Below are 23790 nucleotides of genomic sequence, written 5' to 3'. Positions count from 1 at the left end.
TCTTAAAGATGCCATGCTGTGAGGTCTTTAGAGTCACAACTCTATATACTGTCATAACATGACATCTTTTAAGGGTTTTTTTAGTGTCATAAGCACTACATTTAGAAAACACTTTAAAAATGTGTCTTGAAATCCTCCGTGGTGTTCCATATTCCATTCTACTGAACTACACCCAGCTGTTTTTGACATGGCTTATGTAAAGGCCCCTTAAGAAACGTATCTAATCGGGGTCAGGTGAACCTGAAACCACCCCAATGTCTCAGGGATTCAACAAAACTGCTAGTCTATTTTAAAAAATATGTAATATTGACCATCTCTAAAATATATATAATGCAATGCGAGGAAACAGAAGAGACCGTAAAGGGCAGACAGTCCCTGTGGAAGATTATGTGAGCTTTACAGTTAAATAAAGCGTGTCTTGAGGGAAAAGGAGTGATATCATAGGAAGGAGCCATGTGTCAACAAAGACAGCTGGCCTCCCAGATAACTACATAGTCCTTTCCAGAACCCCTACATATATGAGAGAAGACTCAGAATGATAAATGCAGTGATATGCATATATTACATACTGCAGTCACAGCATCTGTCAACTATAATAATGCATTTTTTTTAAATAATGCACATAAAATGGAAGTCAATAGGGCAGGGCATCTTTTAAATTCACTATACAAAGTATGTTTTACATGCCTTATTGTTCCCATCTGAAGCAAGATGGATTTTTAACAGTTGAATATTACATTTACTAGATAATTCTATGCTTTAAAGATTTACATGGCTTGTCCACTTTTAAGATCTTCACTAATGATACAAACTTGGCAGTCAATTGATTCTATTCCCTGAATCTATATTTCCCCTCTGGTAGTTCAAAGCTTATGCTAATGAGAATGCATCCCTGGACCAGGGGTGATTGTAGAGTTATTTTGATTTTAAACTTTGATTTGACTTTTCACATGAACTGTTTTATTAATTATTCAGAGGTATTGATGAAGAGTCAATATTGTAATTAGGTTTGAACCACCCCTGTAGCCTCCATTTACTGTCATGGATTAAAACAGTGTCGTCCTAATGGTACAGAGGATCGATTGTGGGAAACAGTGATTTTTAAGCTACTTCTAAATGATATCAGAAATGTTCATTTCTACTGTCTTCCATTCATTAAAAGCAGTTGGACTCACAGTGGGTTATTTGCAGAGTTTGAGTCAAGAACCATAGTAGGATTAGACCTTTCAAGGCCAGATCCAGATCAAGACAAATAACTTGGTCTGCCACTGAGAGAACTTTCCCTTTCTGTTGATGTCACTGTGGCCATGCAGCTTATTGGCTATTGTTAACCAATGGACATACAGCTATTCAGGCATTGTTCACGAAAACTAGCAATTGACCGTTTTGTTATGCAATGCCCACTTTTATTGATTCAACATTTATCCACTCACGCAAATTGAGGTAGGGAGCCAAAGTGCAGACTTATTTGATGACTGAAAAAGATACAGAATCCAAAACAAAACATTGGGAATAAATCAAACATGACAGTGACTTAAACTGGTCCAAGAGATGTACCATAACTCACAGGTTACATCAAAATAAAAAGCCACAAACACACACACACACTAATCCTCAAACAGAAACACCTAAAAACAGTGGAGACAGGAAGCAGGAATGTGGGTGACAGGAAACTTCAAAATAAAAGATATGGCAAAATAAAGACCTCAAAAAACATGAAACTATAACAAAACTGAAACGCACATGACCGATGGATGAAGTTCTGCTCTACTTTTTGTTTAAAATCCTGTTTCACTCTGAAATATGTCAAAATATGGAAGTGAAATAGTATGCAAGCAGCAATTCCCCTTTCACTTTAATTCCGTTTCAGAATTAACTAAAAATGCTGCCATCATTTACTCACCTTTATTTCATTCCAAATCTATATGACTTTCTTCTTGTGGAACATAAACAAGATACACTGTATAGTCAAAAGTATTAGGATACGCCTCTTCATTACTGAATGTAAAGCACGCCACAACTGGACTCTGGAGCAGTGGAAACCTGTTCTGTGAAGTGGCAAAGCACTCTTCTCTGTTTTGCAGTCTGATGGGTGAGTCTAGGTTTGGCAGATGTCAGGAGAACATTACGTGCCTGACTGCAATGTGCCAACTGTAAAGTTTGGCGAAGGAAGGATAATGGTATGGGATGGATTTCAGGGGCTGGAATAGGCTGGAATGAAGGGATAACTTAATGCTTCAGCATACCAAGACATTTTGGAGAATGATGTGCTTCCAATATTGTGGAAACAACTTGGAGAAGGCCCTTTTCTATTCCAGCATTACTGTGCCCCAGTGCACAAAGCAAGGCCCATAAAGACATGGCTGGATGTGGAAGAACTCGACTGGCCCACACAGAGCCATGACCTCGACCCCATCAAACACTGGAATGGAGATTGTGAGCCAGGCCTTCTCGTCCAACACCAGTTAGCCTGACCTCACAAATGTTCTGCTGGATGAATGGACAAACATTACCAACAGAAATGCTCCAAAATCTTATGGAAAGCCTTTTCCAGAAGAGTTAAAGTTGATATAGCTGCAAAGGGTGAACCAACAATATTAAGTCTATATATTTAAAATGAAATTTATAATTTTATCTATATGGTATATTCTGAGAACTGATTGTCCATACAATGGAAGTTAAACCATAACTGTTTGGTTACCAACATTTTTACAAAAATATCTTCTATTGTGTTCCTCAGAAAAAAAGAAAGTCATGAAATAGCATGAGGGTGTGTAAAGGATGACAGAATTTTACAAAACTTGCTGTCTTGCTGTCAAACTTTGCTGACTAGTTTTGGATACTACACAATACAGATATCATCTGAAGGGACCTGATAAAGATAATGAATCCAGTATTCTTGGTGTGAAGATTTGATCTAACATTTTTGGTGCATGTCGACACAATCTAACATTTGTAGACATAACTTGTCAGTTTTTTTATCTGTGGAAGAAGACTTTGTACACCATGTTATGTCATCATCTCTCTGCAGAGCTGTTGCAGTGATGAATGGCTAATCACAGAGGGAATGATGGGTTAAAAACAGCCCCCCTTCTCTCTATCACAGATATCACAAAGTCACACTGTTCGCTAAACATGTCAGAGTTCTGTTGCCAGACAACCTCTCAATGGCTTGGCAGTATAAACAGGACCTTCAGAGAAAATCTGTAAGATATTTGAAGACAAAATCCAACGCTCGGTTGACAACCCCTTTTGCTGTGATAAATAACCTGTTCTCAGTACTTCCGACTGTCTGGCAAACAGTCATTCAGTTAGATCCCAAAAATGGGTGCAGGTCAAACTGATCTTATGTTGTTGATGTCAAAGGCCATACATTCTAAACCTAACTCTACAATATCTGACAATAAATTAGGCAGATGTCAATATGAACAGGTTGCAGTTGGGAACTGTGTTGGGTAAGCTCTGAAAAAAGGAGTAGAAATGTGTTTTGACTTATAAGTAGTTATAATATATGTCCAACTACTGATTATTTTACTGACGTTACTCTGAAAACATTAACAGTTGTGCTGCAGTAGTGTACATTTAGTTTATTTGCCTCAAACAAAACTCTGAAAATAAAACCTTCTATTCATTGGCAAATCTACTAACTAGTTTCTTCTCATATGTGTTCACCGTAACAACTTTGTATAACTTGCAAGACTTTGTTTCTTGGCCCTGAAATTCGCATCATACGGACAGTCCCGTACAATAGTGTACGGGTATGAAACGAAGCTATATACTGTAGTGTATACTAGGCTGTAACTGTACAATCTTCCAGAAAATAGTAATTTCTGGGGCCAAATGGCTTATCGAATTGTCATTCGCTCCCTGAGAGACTACAAACACATGAATTGGCACTGGTGTACTGACACAATTCAGCAATCCACCATTAAAGTGGATGATCAATGACCTGAAATGGCACTACACCCTCTTAATATTTTATTTAATGTCCTTTTTCCTACCGCAAGGTGTAAATTACCATATTGTACTTTGGCAGATGTTCAACTATTGTGACTTTGACTTGATGAACTGATAAGACACAAACAGATGTCTGAGGCAAGATAGACAAGGATGTGTCAAAGTAAAGTTTCATTAATAAATACATTCTCATTTCTGAACAATGTAAAAAAAAAAAATGCAAATCCAAAGCTAATAGTGTAAATGAACAAATTTCAACCACATTCTGTGCTGAAAATCTGTGAATCATTAATGTCACTTCTTATTTCCCCTCAGACGATGAGTGGACGTTTTTTCCCTCATCAAGCTATCAAAACTGATGCAGTTCTCAGCCTGGATGAGGACTCGGTTCTGTCCACCAATGAGGTGAGAGATCACACATTCATTCATCATGATAAATGTTACTGTATTTGAAATGATTGTATTTGGTTGTATCTTTCAAAATCTCAATCCTTTGTCAAGTGACAAAATTGACATTATATTGAAAAGTATTATTACATTTATAACAAATTGTCATTTTGAAATAGCATTTCTCATATAAAGTGCAAGGAAAACACAACTAATTTCAAAAGAGTTTGATTTTAGCATTTTGCTAAGCTAATATTGCAATACTTCAGTGGTCCCTTTCTCACTCACAAACAAACTTTCGCTCTCCCAGTCTACTTCCTTTGTCCTGTCCTTTTTTACCTCATTATTTTGTCTCTTTTATTCAGTGGTATTTGAGATGCTGCATGTATTGTCCGTTTCTGGCTTATTTTGTGTTTGTTCTGCACTTTGTTAATGTCAATTCTCTGTCTTCATTTTCCCTGAGAGAAGAGATGATATTTGCACACTGCAGCATCAGCAGCCTGCTGGGTTCATTTTTAATTGCTCTCAGCTGTATAATTTAATCAGACAATAATATGTGCTAGACAAAGAGAGAGAAAAAGAAAGAGGACATCTCTAATCGGATGTCCAAATTCACAAAAAGATGTTGGTATCCGTATACTGATCCTGGTGAGAGGCAGCTTGTGTCTTTCTCAAAATATTGTGAATTCTGACTTTCTGTCACTTTTTTTGCCCTTATTGGCTATTATTCATTGTAATGGTGCTTTCATTGGCTGCTTTTTATTTTAAATTTGTGTGTGTTTGCATGCCTGAAATGTTGCATTGAAATATGATTTGCAAGCTATAGCGGAGTGTGGGATTCATATATTTTAGCTTGACTGTTTGCTTCTGTTTATTCCTACACACCTGCTTAGGAGTTGTGATGGCATTTCAAATTTATTTTGAATTTCCGACTTCTAAATTGGTATCAAAAGCATCTCAAGACAGCTGATTGCATTAAATACATTATAGGCTACCTTTAATTCTGTTTTTCATGTACAGCCTCTTTTTCAATTGACCTTGGAAGTATTTTCCATGCTTTTCGTATTTTCAAAAAGTAGAATTGATGAGAACAATGACATGACAGAATTTAACCTATATATATCAGGGCTCCAAACTGCGACTAAAATGGTCGCATTTGCGACCAAAAATATTAATTTGCGAGTGAAGTTTTTGCTGAGGTCGCCACTGGCGACTATATATAATTTGCATGAAAGGACTTTTTTCCCGATTGTTTTGCGCTCACATCTTTTGTTACGTTCACTATTAAACTTACATAAGACGATGCGCATCAAAGTTTTACTGAAAAGAGTTTCAAACAGTCCTCGTCTCTGCCGCACACAGTCTGCTGAACGCAGTGAGAGAGACCTGAAAGGGCCTGTTTACACCTGGTCACTTCATGCATTTTCTCTGATCGGATATCTATATGATTTGTTAAAACGTTTCCCCATTTACACTTGGCCACATAAATGTGTCTTCGCAAAACGGATATAAATCCGTTCTTCAATTCCCGCTTCATATGCAAATATAACGGAGTTCACGTCAATGAAAGCAATGGATAATTTTATTAATTATCAGCTAATTTCAATATCACAGATCTTCTTAGCGAGATCTTAGTCTATATGCTGTGTTCTGTTAATGCATAGACTTCCTGTTATTTGAAGCGCACTTGCCATCCAGTAATCGCAAAAAGCTTTGTGCTGTCTTACTTTTTAATAAACAAAGTATCAGCTTTAAAATGCTACGAAATTCAAATGATGCGGTTTGTGTGCTCTTTAATGCGGACCACAAGCGCACACTTTCGGTAATATAAACACCAGTACCCCGCGTCCACACGGTCCGTGTATGCGTCCGGATCGCGCGAGCGGAGAGTATCGCACTTAATGCTCAGGCGCGATCTCTTTAGCACCTCAGTTAAAGCAGCAAGTGAACCCATTATATATTTCGATTTACTACTATAGTATGAAATGAACATGATCAAAAGGTGGGCAATAAGAAAGCCTATAGTACAACTTGCTGTTGTACTCATTCAGTGTTTCAAACTGAGGAAATGTATAAAGCTTGTAAACATTTCATTGTAATACATTTACCTCAGAATAACCACTCAGTGTCCATAAACTCATCAGTCAGCTAGAAAAATAACTATAAAGAGGAGCGGTTTGCTATATTTATGCGCTGTTGCATATTATTTTTACTTATTCTGTTGTACATGATTCAACTCCTCCTATAAAATTGCATTTTACTAATGAAGAAAAACAGACTGAATGTGTGAAAGACCTGACAACATTTATAGGATGCACTGCACTCAGTTGCCAAGTGATGCTTATGGTTATGGTCCATGATATTGGTACAGATTCTGTGTAACAAACAATTCTTTGTGACTGTATATTTCAAGTTGTAAAAGACATTTAATTCACACTTTAAGTGAACCTTAGTCCCCCGGTCGACCTGATCATCTACAAGATGGATTAAAATGCTGATAAAGCCTAGTAAAGATAAGACATAAACACATGACAAAATGATTGAAATGTTAAAATAGGGGGGAAAAATAAAATGATAATAATAAAATAAACCACTTTTATTCTGTGGCACCTAAAAAAATAATTTGGCGCCTAAGTTTTTCTTTTATAAGAGCCAATGGCTCCTTACTCGATTTTTTTGTCTGGAGCCCTGTATATACACACACACACACACACACACACACACACGCGCGCACGCGCGCGCGCACACACACACACACACACACACACACACACACACACACTCTGACTCCAAGCTTTTGAATGGTATAATGCAGTGGTTTTCAAACCTGTCCTACAAGCACCCCTGCCCTGTGCATTTTGTATGTCTCCCTTATCAGACACACCTGATTCAACTCATCAGCTCATTAGTAGAGCCTGCAAGACCTGAAAATGTACTCCGCTGTTTTAACTATTGATAATAAAAAATATATGTTGAACAGCAAATCAGTATATTAGAATGAAGGATCATGTAACACTGAAGACTGGAGTAATGAGGCTGAAAATTTGAAAAGGTGAAAATCACACCTAGCTTAGTCTAATCATTTGTTGGTAATAGCGCAATGCGAACTTCATCAGGCACTTTTTTTATAAGATTTTATAAATTTTATAAGATTTTATAAATGTTGACGATGATGCACCCACTGAACTAAATTGCAACGGTTAATGAATAGATGCAGGTATTTGCACTGACATAAAATACCATCCTCAAATGTGGCGCAATGTTTTGTGAACTACGTCCCTAGAATTTTAGATGAATAGTTAATGTTTCAAAGGCCTGAATGAAATTCCAGTTTCCCAGCAAATTGGACAAATCTGGAGTAATTATTCTTTAAAAGGATTATAAATGTGTAGTGATCAACTATCATTCCTCGAGCTGTGATATGCAAATCTGTGTGGCTGCAGTGCCAATTCACAAAACATGGCTGCACCATCTGGCAAAGATGTTTCAGGCAATGTGAAGAATTCTGGGATTTATTTATTCTCCGAACAGAGAGGGGCTTTTGATTATTAGGGTGTCGTAGGTCTAAGTTTGATTAAGGCAGAGATGTTGCCAGTGGAATTCTCCAACAGTTTACAGGGTTAAGGGTGTTAAAAACAAAAGAAACACATTTTTGGCAGCTTTCCTGGCCGAGGGACTATGAAGCTTGTTTGTAAATACCCTGACAATGGTGGAAGAAAAAACAATGTGGGAATTAATCTGGTTATGGAATGTACTGCGAACTCCTTTGCAGTCGGATCTTGAAAGATTTTGTTGACCCTCTTTGATGGTGCAAGTTTTAAAAAGCTACACCATTCAGTAGTAGAAGTCAGCAAAACCAATTAAATCCCAAAGACTGATCTCTTTCCTCTCGCATTTGTCTGACACTATCATAATTCCATAAAGTTTGAGGAAAGAAAACTGCGATTTCAATTTTTCTACTTCACGATCTAATGTTCAATTCAATGTTACATGACATTCCTTGTAATTGCTTGTGAAATTTACTAGCATTTTTGAAGTGCATTAGCTGTACTGCAGTGTACGTTGTAAATTATAATCTGGTTCAGAATAATATTTCAAATGTCACAAGCAGTGAGAATACGTCCAATCAGATGGCTGGAAAGCTTCTAATTTCTCAAATCCATTATGTATGGCATAGCTCAGTGTGTGTTTGAAACCTGCTAATCATAATTCATCATACTGATGTTTTATTAACTGCACCCACTGCATCTTTACCTCTGCCTGGCCAGAATATCCACTTAACTTTTATAGCGCTACAAGATTACAGAAGCCGTATTACAAAAGTTTGAGTCTCAGTGTGAAAGCTCTTGTGGCTTTAAACAAATCCAGCAACATTTGGAGGGAAGCTTCCTCTCGTTTCGCACAGTAATCTGCCCCAGTAATTGCCCTTTAAGCATTTGATAGGGTTTTAATTGAAAAGTGCTGAGACTGTGAGAATATGGCATATTTAGCAGTAGTTTCCATTTTGTTAAGACTGTGCAGCGTTATGGCTCCACAGAATTGATAATTGCATTGTTTCGACTCATTAACTGGCTTATTAAAATGGGAAATGTAATATAGGGGTTGAGTTTATTTATTTATTTATTTATTTATTTTTGTGCGCCAAGCATCATTAGACTGTAGGCACATGTGTGGCATAACAGCGGCACAGCAGAGCCCATGGGTTATGATGTCTGTGCTGCAGTTAATGGCCTGAAGAATTGACCAGAAAGGGTAATAATTGTTATAGTACAATGACAGAGTAATATAAATTACAGCATTAATCTAGTGTCTGTGCATGTTTCTGCAGGTTAATTTGTATCTTCATCTATTGTGTATTTGCTTTCCCATTTATCTTTATTGCACATCTGACCCTATAAATGTGTGCTTGCCAAGGAGGTTAGCATTCCCATTCATCTTAATGGCAGTTGCTTGGCTGGTGCATGATCCCCACAATGGAATTCTGCCCTCTTTTCAGTTTTTTTTATCCAATGATCTGAACCATGAATGCCATGTGACTAATTGCACAGATAATGTCCTTTAATCAGTTAGTCTTCTTAAGATCAATGTATACTATGGCTTTTACGCATACACTAGGCTAGGCATGCAGTGTGCATGACAAAAGAAAATTGTAATCTACACAATAGTTTTGTTTTTTGCACTAATTAATTTGTCATATCTTCTGAAGAGAACAAGTGCAGACACTGGACGAATCTTTCTAGTGTGCATTTGTCAAGCACCTGTGTTTGCCCAGGCTATCATACTATGAAAGGCTGTGAGTTCGACTGTGCAAAAAAAGTAAAAGAAAAGTAGCTTGTATCTTAGAAACCCATAGTTTCATAGTCCCAAAAATTCAAGATATCCCAGCGTTGGGATATTTCACTATAATCTCAAAAGTATGTACCTTCTCAACACTGTCTAAATACATAAAGACATATTTTGATTTAAGCATTAAAGCATTCAAATTAAGAAAACATTCTAGTTTTGTTGCATCATATTGTGTTGCCATCTTGCAGTGTAGACGCTATGCTTTTTTTATGTCTCTTCATTAGGGCTGCACGATTAATCGTATGCGATTGTCATGCACATCTCGTCAGTAAAGCCGGTTCTTTGATTAGCGGTAAATCTCCATCACCTGCTTTCAGATGGAGCGGCATTTAATACACGGAGCCGTAGATTGCTGACAAGCCACGCAAAATCGCGTTCATAATCGAATGCGATTTATCAGCGATTATGAACGTGATTTTTGCGTGGCTTGTCAGCGAACTATGGCTCCGTGTATTAAATGCCGCTCCATCTGAAAGCAGGTGATGGAGATTTAATCAAAGAACGGCTTTACTGACGAGATGCGCATGACAATAGCATGCGATTAATCGTGCAGCCCTACTCTTCATTGTAAATTCATATAAACATATTACAAACATTGTACAGAGAATTTAAGAGACAGATTTTGTGTCATCTTCAAATTGGTCATGTAAATTTGCAGCGACGACCAACAGGAAGCTATAGAGCCTCACACATGACATGCACAGTATTGACAATGGACCTTTTTTGCCTTCGACATTCCACCAAAATTTCATGGAAGGCACTTTAATTTTGCACACTGAACACTTCAGATTCTCCATTTAACACACTGCTAAATTAAATAAGAGCTAGATAATTAGCCATTTGTGAGTTCTGTTCATCTCAGACCAAGCATTCGTGACTCCTCCTGCCATTCATCTTTCCCACTCGCTCAGATCCATAATCAAGGTCCGGTACACATAATGAATGGAGCGAATTTCAGTGTGTCACCCACAATGCATTGCTGGAGTGATGCGCCTTAAAGCTGTAATTCCTTAAGGCCACTTTATTTGCATGATGTCATAAATCTGGCTCCGAGTCTGCTGCTAATGCAGCGATTAATCTATTGTAACATTAAGGGGGACGTTTGCAACCTTTTCCTCTAATTTGCGGGTTCATTTTTTAATGTGCGCACGCTGACTTTGACAGATCAAGAACTGCTCTCATCCCCTGCATGCAGACAAGTCCGTTGTGTTGACGCTGAAGCATGTCTGAAGGCATTAGAAAATCCAAGGCTAAATAAAGAGCCAAGCTAGAAAACGCTTGTTCTCTTTTAGCTTTCACTGGCTCCTTTGATAATTTATCTCAGTGAAAGTGAGCCAATGTCAGTTCTTTTAACAGACTATCAAAAGAGCTATTGTTGCTTTTGTTAATTCTACTTCTTTAATCTCCTCTGCTGAGTTTCTTAAGCAGGGTGTTCGCTTTGGTTTTATCTGTAGTCTGAAGAGATAATGATAATGAACATAATGTCTTTGTTCTTAAAGGAATAGTTTAACCAAAAATAATAATCTGTCTTTTATTGTACTCACCTTCTGAAATAGTTATGTAATCAAAATTGTGCACTTCTGTCTTCTCTGGGTTTGCAGGTGGATTTCGCCTTCATCGTTTGGCAAAGTTTTCCAGATCGGATCGTAGGCTACCCAGCACGCAGCCATTACTGGGACAGTGGGAAGGGGAGGTGGGGTTATACCTCTAAATGGACCAATGAATACTCCATGGTGCTCACAGGAGCTGCGTTCTACCACAGGTAATCTCCCGACAACACAAAACTGACCTTAAGAGCATTTGTTTTACTTTTGCTGCATTTTTTCTATTCTATTCTACCTATTTTTCTTTTTTCAACAAAACATTGCCAGCTAACAATTAGCATGTGCTAACAGTAAGCATTAAATTCGATGCCTAGCCACAGGCTGATAGGTTCCAATTCAATCTGATAAAATCACATCATTATTCATATGGCGCAGCTGATTGCATTATTTTCACATCAGCAGCCTATGAGCTTGGTGCTCAACATTTAAATACTCGGATAGTGCTTTCTGTAGCAGTTGCAGTGTGCTTCAGAAACCCTCCACCTTCCCCAGCTCCACCTGTATAGATCTGCTATGAGGTGATTTCATGTATTTTATATATGGGGGTTATTTAATATATGTGCAACTGCAGCAGCAGTATTTCCTACATGCTGACAAAAGCATGCCTGTGGATGTACCGACATAAGTAAATGCAAATAGTACAACCAAGGCACCTTTCCACTATCTCCAACATTCACATAGGTTTGTTGCATTTCACCTTTTAATGGCAGTCGCACAGAACTTAGATTGGTCCTGCATGAGGGTCTTCCTCTTATTCATGAAAAAATAATGAATGTATGAATATATCCACACAAAACAAATGATTGTTAATATTTCTGAAAGAAAATCATAGAAGGTTTTGTAGGGCTGAGCAACGTAAATAGTTACGCAATGAATTATAAAATAATTATTTTTATACTTAATTATTCATAACTGCCCATTTTGCAGAATTTTGCAGAAATAGTGTTTAAAAAATATCCTTTTAGAGCACAAATACTGATAACTCTCACCTCATGCTCAGCACACCCAAAGCTTAAATTGTATTTGAAAATTCTGCATATTCATGTAGTCGGAATTCCAAGTAGTTCCCATAAAACTCTCCATGAATGATTTCCAGTCTGTCATGTGTTGGAGACAGTGGAAAGGCAGCGAAAAGCTTTACTGTTGTCATTTCACGAAACTCACAATAATTACATATTTTTTCTTAAAAATAGTAATAAAATGTAGTTTTAATGAACTTAATATAAATGCAATTTTTTTCACCTTGTAGTTCATGGTTTCCATAAAAACAGCAAGTGAGGAAATAATGAAAGAAAGGCAGAAATAAATGTATGAAACTTTTTGCAAAGAACTTTAGTTCTTGTTTCATTTGCTCCAATTGTTTCAGAGACCCAGGAGCAGTTGTGGATTAAAGTGTGTGTCATCTGAAAATATCCGTAGTCAGTTTGCCATAGAGTTTACTAATCCTTTACAAAAATAAGCAAAATCCTTTGCTTATTTTAATCTGCTTACTTGCTTAGCATCTTCACAGGGCATTACATACACATAATAACCAAAAAATAACACTAACTGAATATTCAACTATTGGTGAAGATCTATAGAGCCAGGTCTGACTTCAAATGCTATTAATGCTTGTCTTGTGTATGCAAGAAGGGCACATGACATTTGAGAGGAATGATAAAGAATGTTTAGTGAATAATACAACAAGGGATGAAGTTGTCATCTCACAACAACATTTTTGACTGGAGGAAGTGGATTATGAACTCATATTTTGGCCAGAAGTGATTGTTAAAATGGCTTTAATGATGGATTTGTTTCTTACAATCATAAAGCTTTCCACTTCATAAGAAGTTAATCGATGAACGGGAGTTGTGTCAATTACTCGTGGATTATTATGATGTTTGGACTCACAATGTTTGGACTCTCATTCTGACGGCACCCATTCACTGCAGATGATTCATTAGTGAGCAAGATGCAATGCTAAATTTCTATGAATCTGTTCCAATAAAGAAACAACCTCATATAGTATCTGTTCTCACAAAAAGGTTTTATTCTCTTACTATATTCCTCTTCCTTTGCAATTGTTAAAGCAATCCTCAGTGAGTTATGTAGAAGGAAAAATATCTAAACAGTCAGACATGCCATTTAACACATGCCCCTGAACAGGACTGTGCACAGATCTTTTGAGGGGCATGTGCTGAAACTGAAAAAAGAGTAATATGATTAAATCTTAATAAATAATTAAGTGTATCAGCAATCATAAATCAAAGAAGAAATTTTGTAGAAATATATTTTACCTAAGTGATGAGGATCACTCAGTCGCTTTGTGTCAAACTCAAATGCAGGTACGGGGTTTTTGACCAGAGAATGTGTGTAAATGTGCATTTTGTCCGTCATTAAAATGGCGGCATTACATTACATTTTCATCAACAGGTTACAAAGTTTGTTGTAGTTACATGGGTGCTCAGTTTTTCCTGTTGTAAAAGATATTTGGCCAAAAATAAAATTTTATCAAATAGATTAAAGGTGAGCCAATGTTGACATTTGAAATCACCAAAACAAGCACACCCCTACCCCAAAAGGGTCTCGCCCCTATTTTGATAGCTCTGCCCCACGCATGCGTATGGCAACGATTACTTCTGTGAAGCAAAGCAAAACCATGTTACTCACCGATCGAGATCGAGGTCTTACTTCTTGCCTCATCGTAACACCGTATCTACACCGGACTCGAGCGGCACAGCACAACAAAATACTATAGAACTGATTATAATCAGTGATGATGTCTACACTGGATGCCGTGCTGTGACACAACAAATCCCCGACAGTAAACTGCTGCCGTGTTCTATTTATGACATATAGACACAAATTTCAAATGATTTTCAACAGTCGCTTTGTCGCATCCAGTTTAGACAGACCGCAACAGTACAACTGCCGTGTCCAGTGTAGACACGGTTTAAGATTTATTTTGTTGTGCAGAGGTTTTCCTCTTTTATGTTTTTATCCGCCATCTCTATCTGTCTGTCGTCGCTCGGCTCTGCTAATGTCCGTCACGTGCGCCTGATGAACTCTCCTCTGCATCATGAGACCGCCCTTTACTGCTGATTGGCTACAAGTTTGTTTTGGTACTCGGCCCCGACTCGTTTTCTAAAGCGTTTTTGAAAAAATGCATACCCCACCTTTAAATGCTACTGTATATATATATATATATATATATATATATATATATGCACTGACTATTTAAGTGTATTGGCAATGACTAGATGGCAAATGCTAGCCTTCTCTCTCCGGTCCCATACAGACATCAAATACATAAAATATGAGCCTTTATAGACAGTGTTTCTTGTGTAAAGAAAATGCTGTACTTATTCAAACAACAAGATCTTTATTTGCCCTTTCAAGACTTCGTTCAGCTGCTGTGGAGCTTCAGTTCATTCAGTCCAGATAGAGGGGGTGGAGATTTTACTGACAGTTTGAGCGGATCCAACAAGATTTAGTCACAAGCTCTTTTTAATACCTCTCACTGGCTAAATATGTGTAAAACAGGCAGACAAATGTAAAAGTTGACCAATAGCATTGATTTATTGAAGAAAAAAAAACACAGCTACCAAAAAAAGGGCACTTCGGAGTGTAAGGGAAAAAAGGGCATGTGCTCTACCTGTGTACGTGCCTGCCCCAGAGCATGCTACATGTTCACTTGTAAAAAATTATTTTATATCATTGTTCATAGCTGGACCATCATGCACAGACATGAACCAAAGTCCCACTAAAGATATCTCAAAAGACTTTATTTCCCTGAGGAAAGAAACAACTGATTTGTTTCTGTAACTTGTTAAATATAACTCTGAAATACAAATATATATCAAGAATAGTCAAGTTCCACATAAAGCTAGACTGAGTAAAATTCTCTGAAAGCTAGCATATAAATATTTCTCTGTTGTGTCTCTCTAGTGATCTCAATGTGAATTTATCTTTCATCATGAAAGGACACAATTGGCTCTGGTACACTCTGGTTATTATAGCATTCATTCCAGCCTTTAGGGTCACTGGGGTAAAGGTTAGATTTTCCTTCATATTTACATGAACTTTTGCTGTAATAAACTATTATTTGTGACAATACTGCCAGTAAGAAAAAGTTGGTAAACAATATCTTTGCAGAAGCCGCACTGGAAATATATTACCTTATATTGGTGGACCTTTATATATTGTGCTGGACAATACGTCAAAAAGATTGAGAACCATTGTTTTATTCATTTGGAGTCATCCTGCGGGCCCCTTGGATGATTTCTGAGTCCCCTAGTGGGCCCCTGCCTCCTGGCTGAGAACCACTAGACTACAGTATATGGGATAAATTATTTTAGCTGTAGAGAATATGTACGCAGAGCTGGGTACTAACTGATTACATGTAATCTGGATTATGTAATCAGATTCCAAAAATTAAGTATTTGTAATGAGACTATACTGTATTACATTTTAAAATATTCAAAATCAGAGCACAGTTACTTTTTTATTGATTACATATTATTCACACAATAGCAATAATGTTTTCATAATTTATTGATTCTCCCTAATTCCTCTTTTTTTCTTATTTGCATATAATACAGGCATTCCCAAACTTTTGTCATCTGAACATCTTTCACCTAATATATTTATTCAAAGTACTGTACCCTGAGATTTTAAATTAAATATTTGAATAATTATCACATTTGCATGTTCATGTTGGTTAATGGTCACATGACAAGGTAAACAAATAAAATATTAAATTTTTTTAGTAAGTGAGTTAATTGGATGTTATTCTAAAATTACTTATTTTAATTTTCCACTTTTATGATTTAATTCATTATTAGCTTTTCATTAAACTTACGAAGCCCCTGCAGTTAATTTATAAACCCCAGTTTGGGAAACCTTTGGGAAAAGTAAGGTAATGTTTAATGCACTTCATGTTATTAATTACAATGAATGGAATATTTTTTTCTTACTCATTCTATTTTTATTTAGAAACACCATCCACAACACCCTATAACAACAGCACAGCAGGGATTCACAGCTTGTTGAATCTTCAGTCACAGGTTTTTTCCGACTCGCACAGAATTTGGGCAAGAGGCTGGTACGAGGTCAGTGTCAGGTGCTTGTAAAAGCCGAATGCGAGACCTGCTGCGATAGAGATCGCTCAGAGACAGGCTGATATTAAAGCAGGTAATAAATGTTCAGTCTGACAGCTTCACTGGCCATATTTTAACGATAAATGGCACAGGTGAGATGGAGTTCACAGTTTGTTTTAGCTGAAGGTCTCTGAACTCATCAGTCAAAACACACACACACACAGACCTTCAGACTGACACATCACACACCCGACACACAGATTAACTGCTTTGCTACTGGTCAGCGAGCTGACACACCACCTGCAAAGTGACCCCAGCTTAAAGTGCGGGAGAAAAGGACATAAATAAACGTGTGAAGAGAGATAAGCCACCTGCAGGGCTCAGAGGAATGCTCTGACGGCTGTCCCTCAAAGAGAGAGGGAAAAAAGAGAGGGAAGGAAAGAGAATGACAGAAAAGACGTCTGCAGGCAGGAAAGGAGATTCGGTTTAATAAGGATGGCGCGAGAGAGAGAGAGAGAGAGAGAGAGAGAGAGAGTAGGTGTCACTCACAGAAATTAAAACATCTGTCTTTTTGAGGTTCTCACAGCAGGGTGGCCTCTCTGTCTGTGCTGGATATCATGACTATTCAGTCTCACTCAGAGTAACATTTTACTTGGAGCGCTCGTTTAAGTTGTTTCTCCTAAAAGAATATATGAAAAATATTAGATAATTACAAGATTGTTAAAGGGATAGTTCTCCCAATAATTCAATTCTGTAATCATTCACTCACCATCATGGAATAAAAAAAAGAAGATATTTTGAAGAACTTCCATACGGGAACCAAAACTGCTTGGTTATAAATATTCTTAAAAATAATTTATTTTGTAATCTGCAGAACAAAGAAATGCATACAGGTTTGGAGCAACATGACAATGGTAATTCATTTTTTGTTGACTATCCATGTAAGTGAATGACACTATAAAATAAGATTTTGTTTATTTTCTCAAGAAAATGTAAGGGTGGTTGCTTAATTAAAACTCACATATTTTCATGTATAAAAAGACAATGTTGTGGAAGAAAAAATAAATAATGAAATGTGTACAATAATATCCCCCCCCCAAAAAAAAACCTTCTATTACGTTATACTTTTTTCTGCCAATGCACAATGCATAAATCTAAAGAAAAAAACAAACAAAGCTGGGACTGTCAATAGATCAGTCAGTTAGATCACTCAACCTCACGTCGTTCCAAACCCAATAAGACTTACATTCATCTTCAAAACACAATCGCACATATTTTTTATGAAACCTAGAAACGTAATCCATATGAATTGAGCAAGTCTTCTGAGGCAACTTGATCACTTTATTTGATGAAGTTTTAATTTTTACTTTTATTCACATATCAACATTGATGAATGCACATGCAGTACAAGTCTCTTCAGAAAACTTAGAATAAAACACTATATTTGGAAGTTTTCATTACTTTTTTTTAAACTTATTTATTTTTTTTGGAATGGACTTTCAACTGAGGTACAGAATTCTTTCAAAGATGAACAGAGGTCTTAAGAATTAGAATAACATCGATGGTGAGAAATTGAGCAATTGATTGACATTTTTAGGTGAACTGTCCCTTTAATAGCTAAGCAGCATTCAGAATGAAACAGTAAATAATTTGGTCAGTTTTAACTTCCCTACAGAAAAATTGCCTTGTTTTTTGCTTTCATGTCTCCTCTGTTGCCTAATTATTCTTTATGCACTTCTTTTTTTTCTTCTTGGTCAGGTATTATCATCACCTGTACACATACTACCTGCCAACATCTCTGCTGTCAGTGGTGGACCAGCTGGCCAACTGTGAGGACATTCTCATGAATTTCCTCATCTCCGCAGTAACCAAACTCTCGCCAATCAAAGTCACACAGAAGAAACAGTACAAGGAGACCATGATGCAGCAGGTATCAGCCTGTGTGTGTATGGGTTGTAAATAGACGAGTGTGTATCCAGAGTGACTCTCTATTGAGGTCAGAAACGTCTGTGTAGTGTGTGATGGATGGAGAGCCCCAGGGCTGTGAGTGTGTGTGGATCTGATTCAGCAGTATTGGCCTGTTTGATGAATGTCTTCATGGTAAGGCGAGATTAATGATTGACAGCAAGGTTGCAGTACTATCCTTCTCTCTGTCTGTCTCACGTGTTTCTCCCCACTGTCCCTCTCCTTCTCTCCCAATACTCTATTGGTACATTCTTACTTTATTTCCATTAGTATCTAATCTCTATGAGTCTAATAGATGCTTATAGGGGTGGGAATCATAAGGAACCTGTTAATATATTATATCATATATCTTGGTCATGAGATATGATAAATATATTGATATTATAGTTCCTTAAATTATTCAAAACTGTGACATTCTGATCTTTCACTCAATTGTTTCTTATTCATTTACTTCAAGCAATTATATTATTCTTCCATTTTGAGGGAAAAAAAGAAAAAAATACGTAATTCTACATTTTTTTTCTTCCAAAGTATTCATATAAAAATGTAACAAAAAAAATGATTCTTGACATGAGCTTATTAATACAGTGTTGAGAAAAAGTAATGATTTGAAATATTAATTTCCCCCACCTCTGCTTACTTCCAGAAATACTAAAATAGCAGGGATTCACAAATGGCAAAAAAAAAAAATCATGGCTTTACACAGTATTGTACAATATTGGTTAAGTGGTAACCTTAGTAACTTTACATTTTTCAGTAGTTTGACAGCAGTTTAACTGTTACCAATGTAGCTTTTTCAGTAACAAGCAACCTTTTCCAACAAGTCGTACCACGAAACGCTACATATGTTTGTCACGTTATTAAATGTAACATTGTCAGCCTTACTGAAGCTGTTTTGTGGCTCTGATTTTACAAATAAGCTGTTACCCTCTTAAATACTGCAAGTACAATGTAGTTAGCTACTTTTTTGTTATTAGCTTATAACAGGCTAGCTCATTAGTTTTGTTTTTTAAAGAGATCGCTGTAGTTGAATTATTTTAGTAGTTTGAAGTTTGGGAAGATGCAGTTTCAACTTTCAAATTTTACTCTATATTTTGTTCATATTTAGTACTTTGTCAAATTTCTCATATTTAATAGCCTTATCAAAACATTGTTTATACATCGTTTATGTTTTTTTTTGTCTGTTATGGAGTAATCTTTTTTATACGTTACTGCTTATCACTTTTTTCAGATGGTTCCCTTCGCCAGGAGTTTGATTGACAGGCGATCTGACCAATCATAATGTCGAATCTGCCATTTTGTCCGACAAACAAACCATCAGTGGATTTAAACTTTTAAAATGGCGTGTGATTGACATCTTTCCGCAATTTAAAAAAAATATACCTACCGATGTTTATTTTGTGCTATATGTGCTATAACTAGTAAAGAGGAAGAGATGATTGATTCAGGTGCCACTTAAACTGAGGCGTTACAGCGATCAGTCATGCTACATTAAAGCGCCACAAAATTATATTTATTCTTTAAAATTTACAAAATTTGAAAGCTGAGACTTTGTTTCATACCAAAACTAAGCTGCTCTGTCTCGTTTGCTGGTGCGTAAAATATTTTTCACTGTATGAGAACATGATGTGTGGCGTGAGAGTGACATGGCTTGTCGGCAGAGGTGGGTAGAGTACCCAAAAACTGTACTCAAGTAAAAGTAAAAGTACTTGTAGAAATATTTACTCAAGTAAAAGTAAAAGTAATAGTCTGAATAGTTACTTGAGTATGAGTAAAAAAGTATCGGATAAAAAAAACTACTCAAGTAGTTAGTTACTAGTTACTTTGGATCATATAGGTACTGAATATAGTTTATTTTTATTTAGATATATAGATTACATTTATGTAATGTGTATGTGTATACACACACACACTGTCGTTCAATATATATATATATATATAATGTAATTTATTTCAGTGCAAATCAGAATTTTCATCAGCCTTTACCCCAGTCTTCAGAGTCACATAATCCTTCAGAAATCATGTTGATTTATTATCAGTGCTGCTCTTTTTAGCTTTCTATTCATCAAAGAATACTGAACAAAATGTCACAGGTTCCAAAAAATATTAAGCAGCAAAACTGTTTCCAACACTGGTAATAAATCGATATATTATAATGATTTCTGAAGGATCATATGACTCCGAAAACTGGAGTAACAGCTGATGAAAATTCAGATTTGCATCACTGAATTAAATTATATTTTAAAGTAAATTAATTATGTATTATCCTATAACCTCTGACACTGAAACCTCTGAAAACGCCTCACATGACTGCTCTGAACATAACGAAACAAATGCATATTGACGGATCTTCTGTTCTGCAAAATGTAAACAAATGTAGCCTATATTTTTGCAAGCGTAAATATTGTCAAAATATGAATATTAATTGTGTTTAGAACAGGCCGCGCGCCACTGCGCAGAGCTAACGCGGGTTCCGCGGGTGTTCATTTCATACTCTGTGACAGCTTATTTAATGTATAAATTATACATTGTATTTAATGTAAGGTACATATAAAACAAACTGGTAATGTCATAGTGGTATCGTGGCCTATACCTGTGGAACAGTAGACAGCACACGCGGTGTTCATCTAATAAAAGATCTTTATATAGCTCTAGCAAACAAGCCTTTCAGATTTGCTTTCAACTGACTGTAGATCCAAAGCCACGTCGTCAGCGCTCTTGATGTTCTTAAACTCTCTGTTATCTGAGTGAGAACCGCTTCAGAGACTCAGCGCGTGCGGCAGGGAACTGAACGAATCATTCAAACTGATTCGCGAACCGATTCACTGGTTTGATAAAGCCTTTAAACAGAATCAACTCAAAAGAATGAATCATTCGCGAATGGGCATCGCTCATTGCCCAGAGAAAAGTAGACGGCGCGTTTGGAATAAACCGAAGCATTTTTAACTTGTATTGCATTAAGATACAGTAACGAGAGGAGAGTCGCCCACAGTAACGAAGTAAAAGTACCGTTTTTTTCTCTAAAAATATACTTGAGTAAAAGTACCCATTTTAAAATATACTCTAAAAGTATTAGTTACCCAAAAAATGTACTCAAGTAAATGTAACGAAGTAAATGTAACTCGTTACTACCCACCTCTGCTTGTCGGACGTACCAACAGTAACAAAAGGGGGCGGGTCTTTGCGAAGGGTCAATTAGCTGATTAGAATCTCAGATTGGTCAAATTTTGCTGTGTGATTTCTCAATTTCTCTATAATTCTGTAATGAAACAGTATTCATTAATGTCTTTGGTATATTTCTGTGTTCCTTTGCATGTTCAAGGGATTGGATGCGTGTAGGTCTGTATTAGCACATTTTAAGCTTCTTTAACAAGCAGCTAGACATCCTTCCACAGTGTTTCTCATGAATGTAAGGCCATAACTGCCGTCTGTTCTCTGAGTCGTGAAATGAACACGCCGTGTTCGCTCTGTTTGTCAGTGGCTTCTAAAGTGCTACCCAATTCCAGTAACATGCTCCTGCTTTCATTCATAATCTGCCTGGTGAACCATACTCAGACCTCTCTCTCCCTCTCTCTCGCAGGGCTCCAAGGCATCTCGATGGGCCGACCCAGACCACTTTGCACAGCGTCAGTCCTGCATGAACTCTTTCACGAGCTGGTTTGGCTTCATGCCTCTCCTTCACTCTCAGTTGCGGCTGGATCCCGTCCTCTTCAAAGACCAGGTCTCTATCCTACGCAAGAAATACAGAGACATTGAGCGGTTGTGAAGGGCAAATCCCTCCCAAACTCCGCTGAACTCATCCGAACATCCCCTAACAGACCTGCAGTGTTCAGTTCACCTGGACTCATTAGAGACCAGATACAAATACAATATATTCCATCTACAGAATAAATTATAACAAAATATGCAACACTGAATGATTTTATCTGCAGCCGAAGGTTTCGTGGCGAGCACTTGCTCAGAATAGGACCGGCTCCTTGCGTGTTTGAATTTGTTGTTGTCGTCGGTGTTGTTGTCTGCGAGGGCCGTAACCGCTGCACATGTATGAACAGGAGGCAAAAAGAGGCGTGTGAATGGATGAAAACAGCTCAACGAGTCACCTATGCCTGCAATATGTATTTTAATTTCAATTTTTTTTTTTTAGAAATTTTTTGTTTTTTAAAGAAGTTTAAAAAAATAAAATCTATGAATGCAAAGTGGGTTTGCACCCTAAATATTCATTTTTGTATAATTTTATTGCGTGTTTGTCCTTTAATACACCCCCCCCCCCCCCACCCCCAACAGATCATTCAATAGGAATAATATTTGTTCTTGATATTTTGAGAAAATCAGCACTCGGTTTCTGAAGTTCAGATTTAAAAGCTAGCATAGAGCTGTTTAATAATGTGTGAGCATGGTGTGAATTATGGGGGACGAGTGTTAATTAAGGTTTGAACCCCCTTAAAGTTAAAACTAAAGGTGGTCTTTCAAATTCAAATTCATAATCTTTATACATATACATTGACACCTGACAAGATGTGTTGTGTTGCACATCTGAGAGATGCAACCCACATCAGAATCTAGCGGATTACTTCTCACATTTTGTGTGCATGTGTTTATGTTTGTATCTTGTTATACATGCAAATCAAATTTTGTAAATCGAGTCATAGGCTGTATACCCTAATGTAGTGCAATATTTGAGGAGAAAACCATAGGCTTATCCCAATAACCACAGTTCTTTGCACTTGGCAACGTGGCCCAAGTATTCAAGTGGACTTCATCTGTTGATTACCCTATGGGACACATTTACAACATAGTGCTGTAAAATTGCAGATTTTTGCAGAGCTTTATTTGCATATTTTTATTTTCAATTCTCTGCATTTTAAAAGAAGCTTCAAAATTTTAGTTTTGTAGTCCTTACAGACAATACAATTTATTTGTTATGCTTCAAATTCAGTGAAAAAGCACACATACTCATCTCTGTATCTCTTTAACATGCAACACTTTATTCTAAATCTAATATCTAATTAATTTAACTTACACTGGAAAGTTTTTCTTGACATTGCTCAAGTTCCTAGATTCAAAAGCACTATTGGAGATAATGTGGATTTAATGAGTGTTAAGGGCGCTGATCTTTGGGGCGTTCAACCCCCCACCCCCAGCTTATGTGCACTTAAAGTGCATTCTTTTATGCGCTTTAATGCTCAAATGTGTGGGTCCTGGAACTTGCCCCATTTGTAGTGGTGTAGTGGTTGATCCCATAATGCACTGCAATAATGTGTCTACAACAGATGTACATTCTATGCACTTTCCACACTTCTGCTGTTGTGCTCAGGTCAAACATTTAAAGGGATATTTCACCCAAAAATGAAAAGTACCCCATGAATTAATCACCCTCAAGCCTTGTATCTGACTTTTTCTTTACAAATCCTCGTTTTGTACTTCTAATTAATTTGTGACTGGTGTTTTGGTTT

The 23790-nt window shown here is 36.9% G+C and overlaps 1 protein-coding gene across 1 annotated transcript in view; it reads left to right on the top strand.

The window, feature by feature from the left end:
- The window catches only part of LOC306843651 (exostosin-1-like), a gene marked incomplete at its 5' end in the record, with an annotated part of 289444 nt that extends 266889 nt beyond the window's left edge, over positions 1–22555 (top strand). The window contains 4 exons of the mRNA XM_079375244.1: positions 4273–4362; positions 11292–11452; positions 18131–18302; positions 21918–22555. Of these exons, the coding sequence (XP_079231370.1) occupies positions 4273–4362; positions 11292–11452; positions 18131–18302; positions 21918–22103 (609 nt within the window). The 3' untranslated portion in view covers positions 22104–22555. The remainder of the gene's footprint in view (positions 1–4272; positions 4363–11291; positions 11453–18130; positions 18303–21917) is intronic.
- Positions 22556–23790: the final 1235 nt, after the last annotated feature.

This window comes from Barbus barbus (genome assembly GCF_936440315.1).
Source record: "Barbus barbus genome assembly, chromosome: 24".
In the NCBI taxonomy this organism is placed as follows: Eukaryota; Metazoa; Chordata; class Actinopteri; order Cypriniformes; family Cyprinidae; genus Barbus; species Barbus barbus.
The sequence above is the reverse complement of the archived record's forward strand: the minus strand, read 5'-3'. Positions and strand labels throughout refer to the sequence as shown.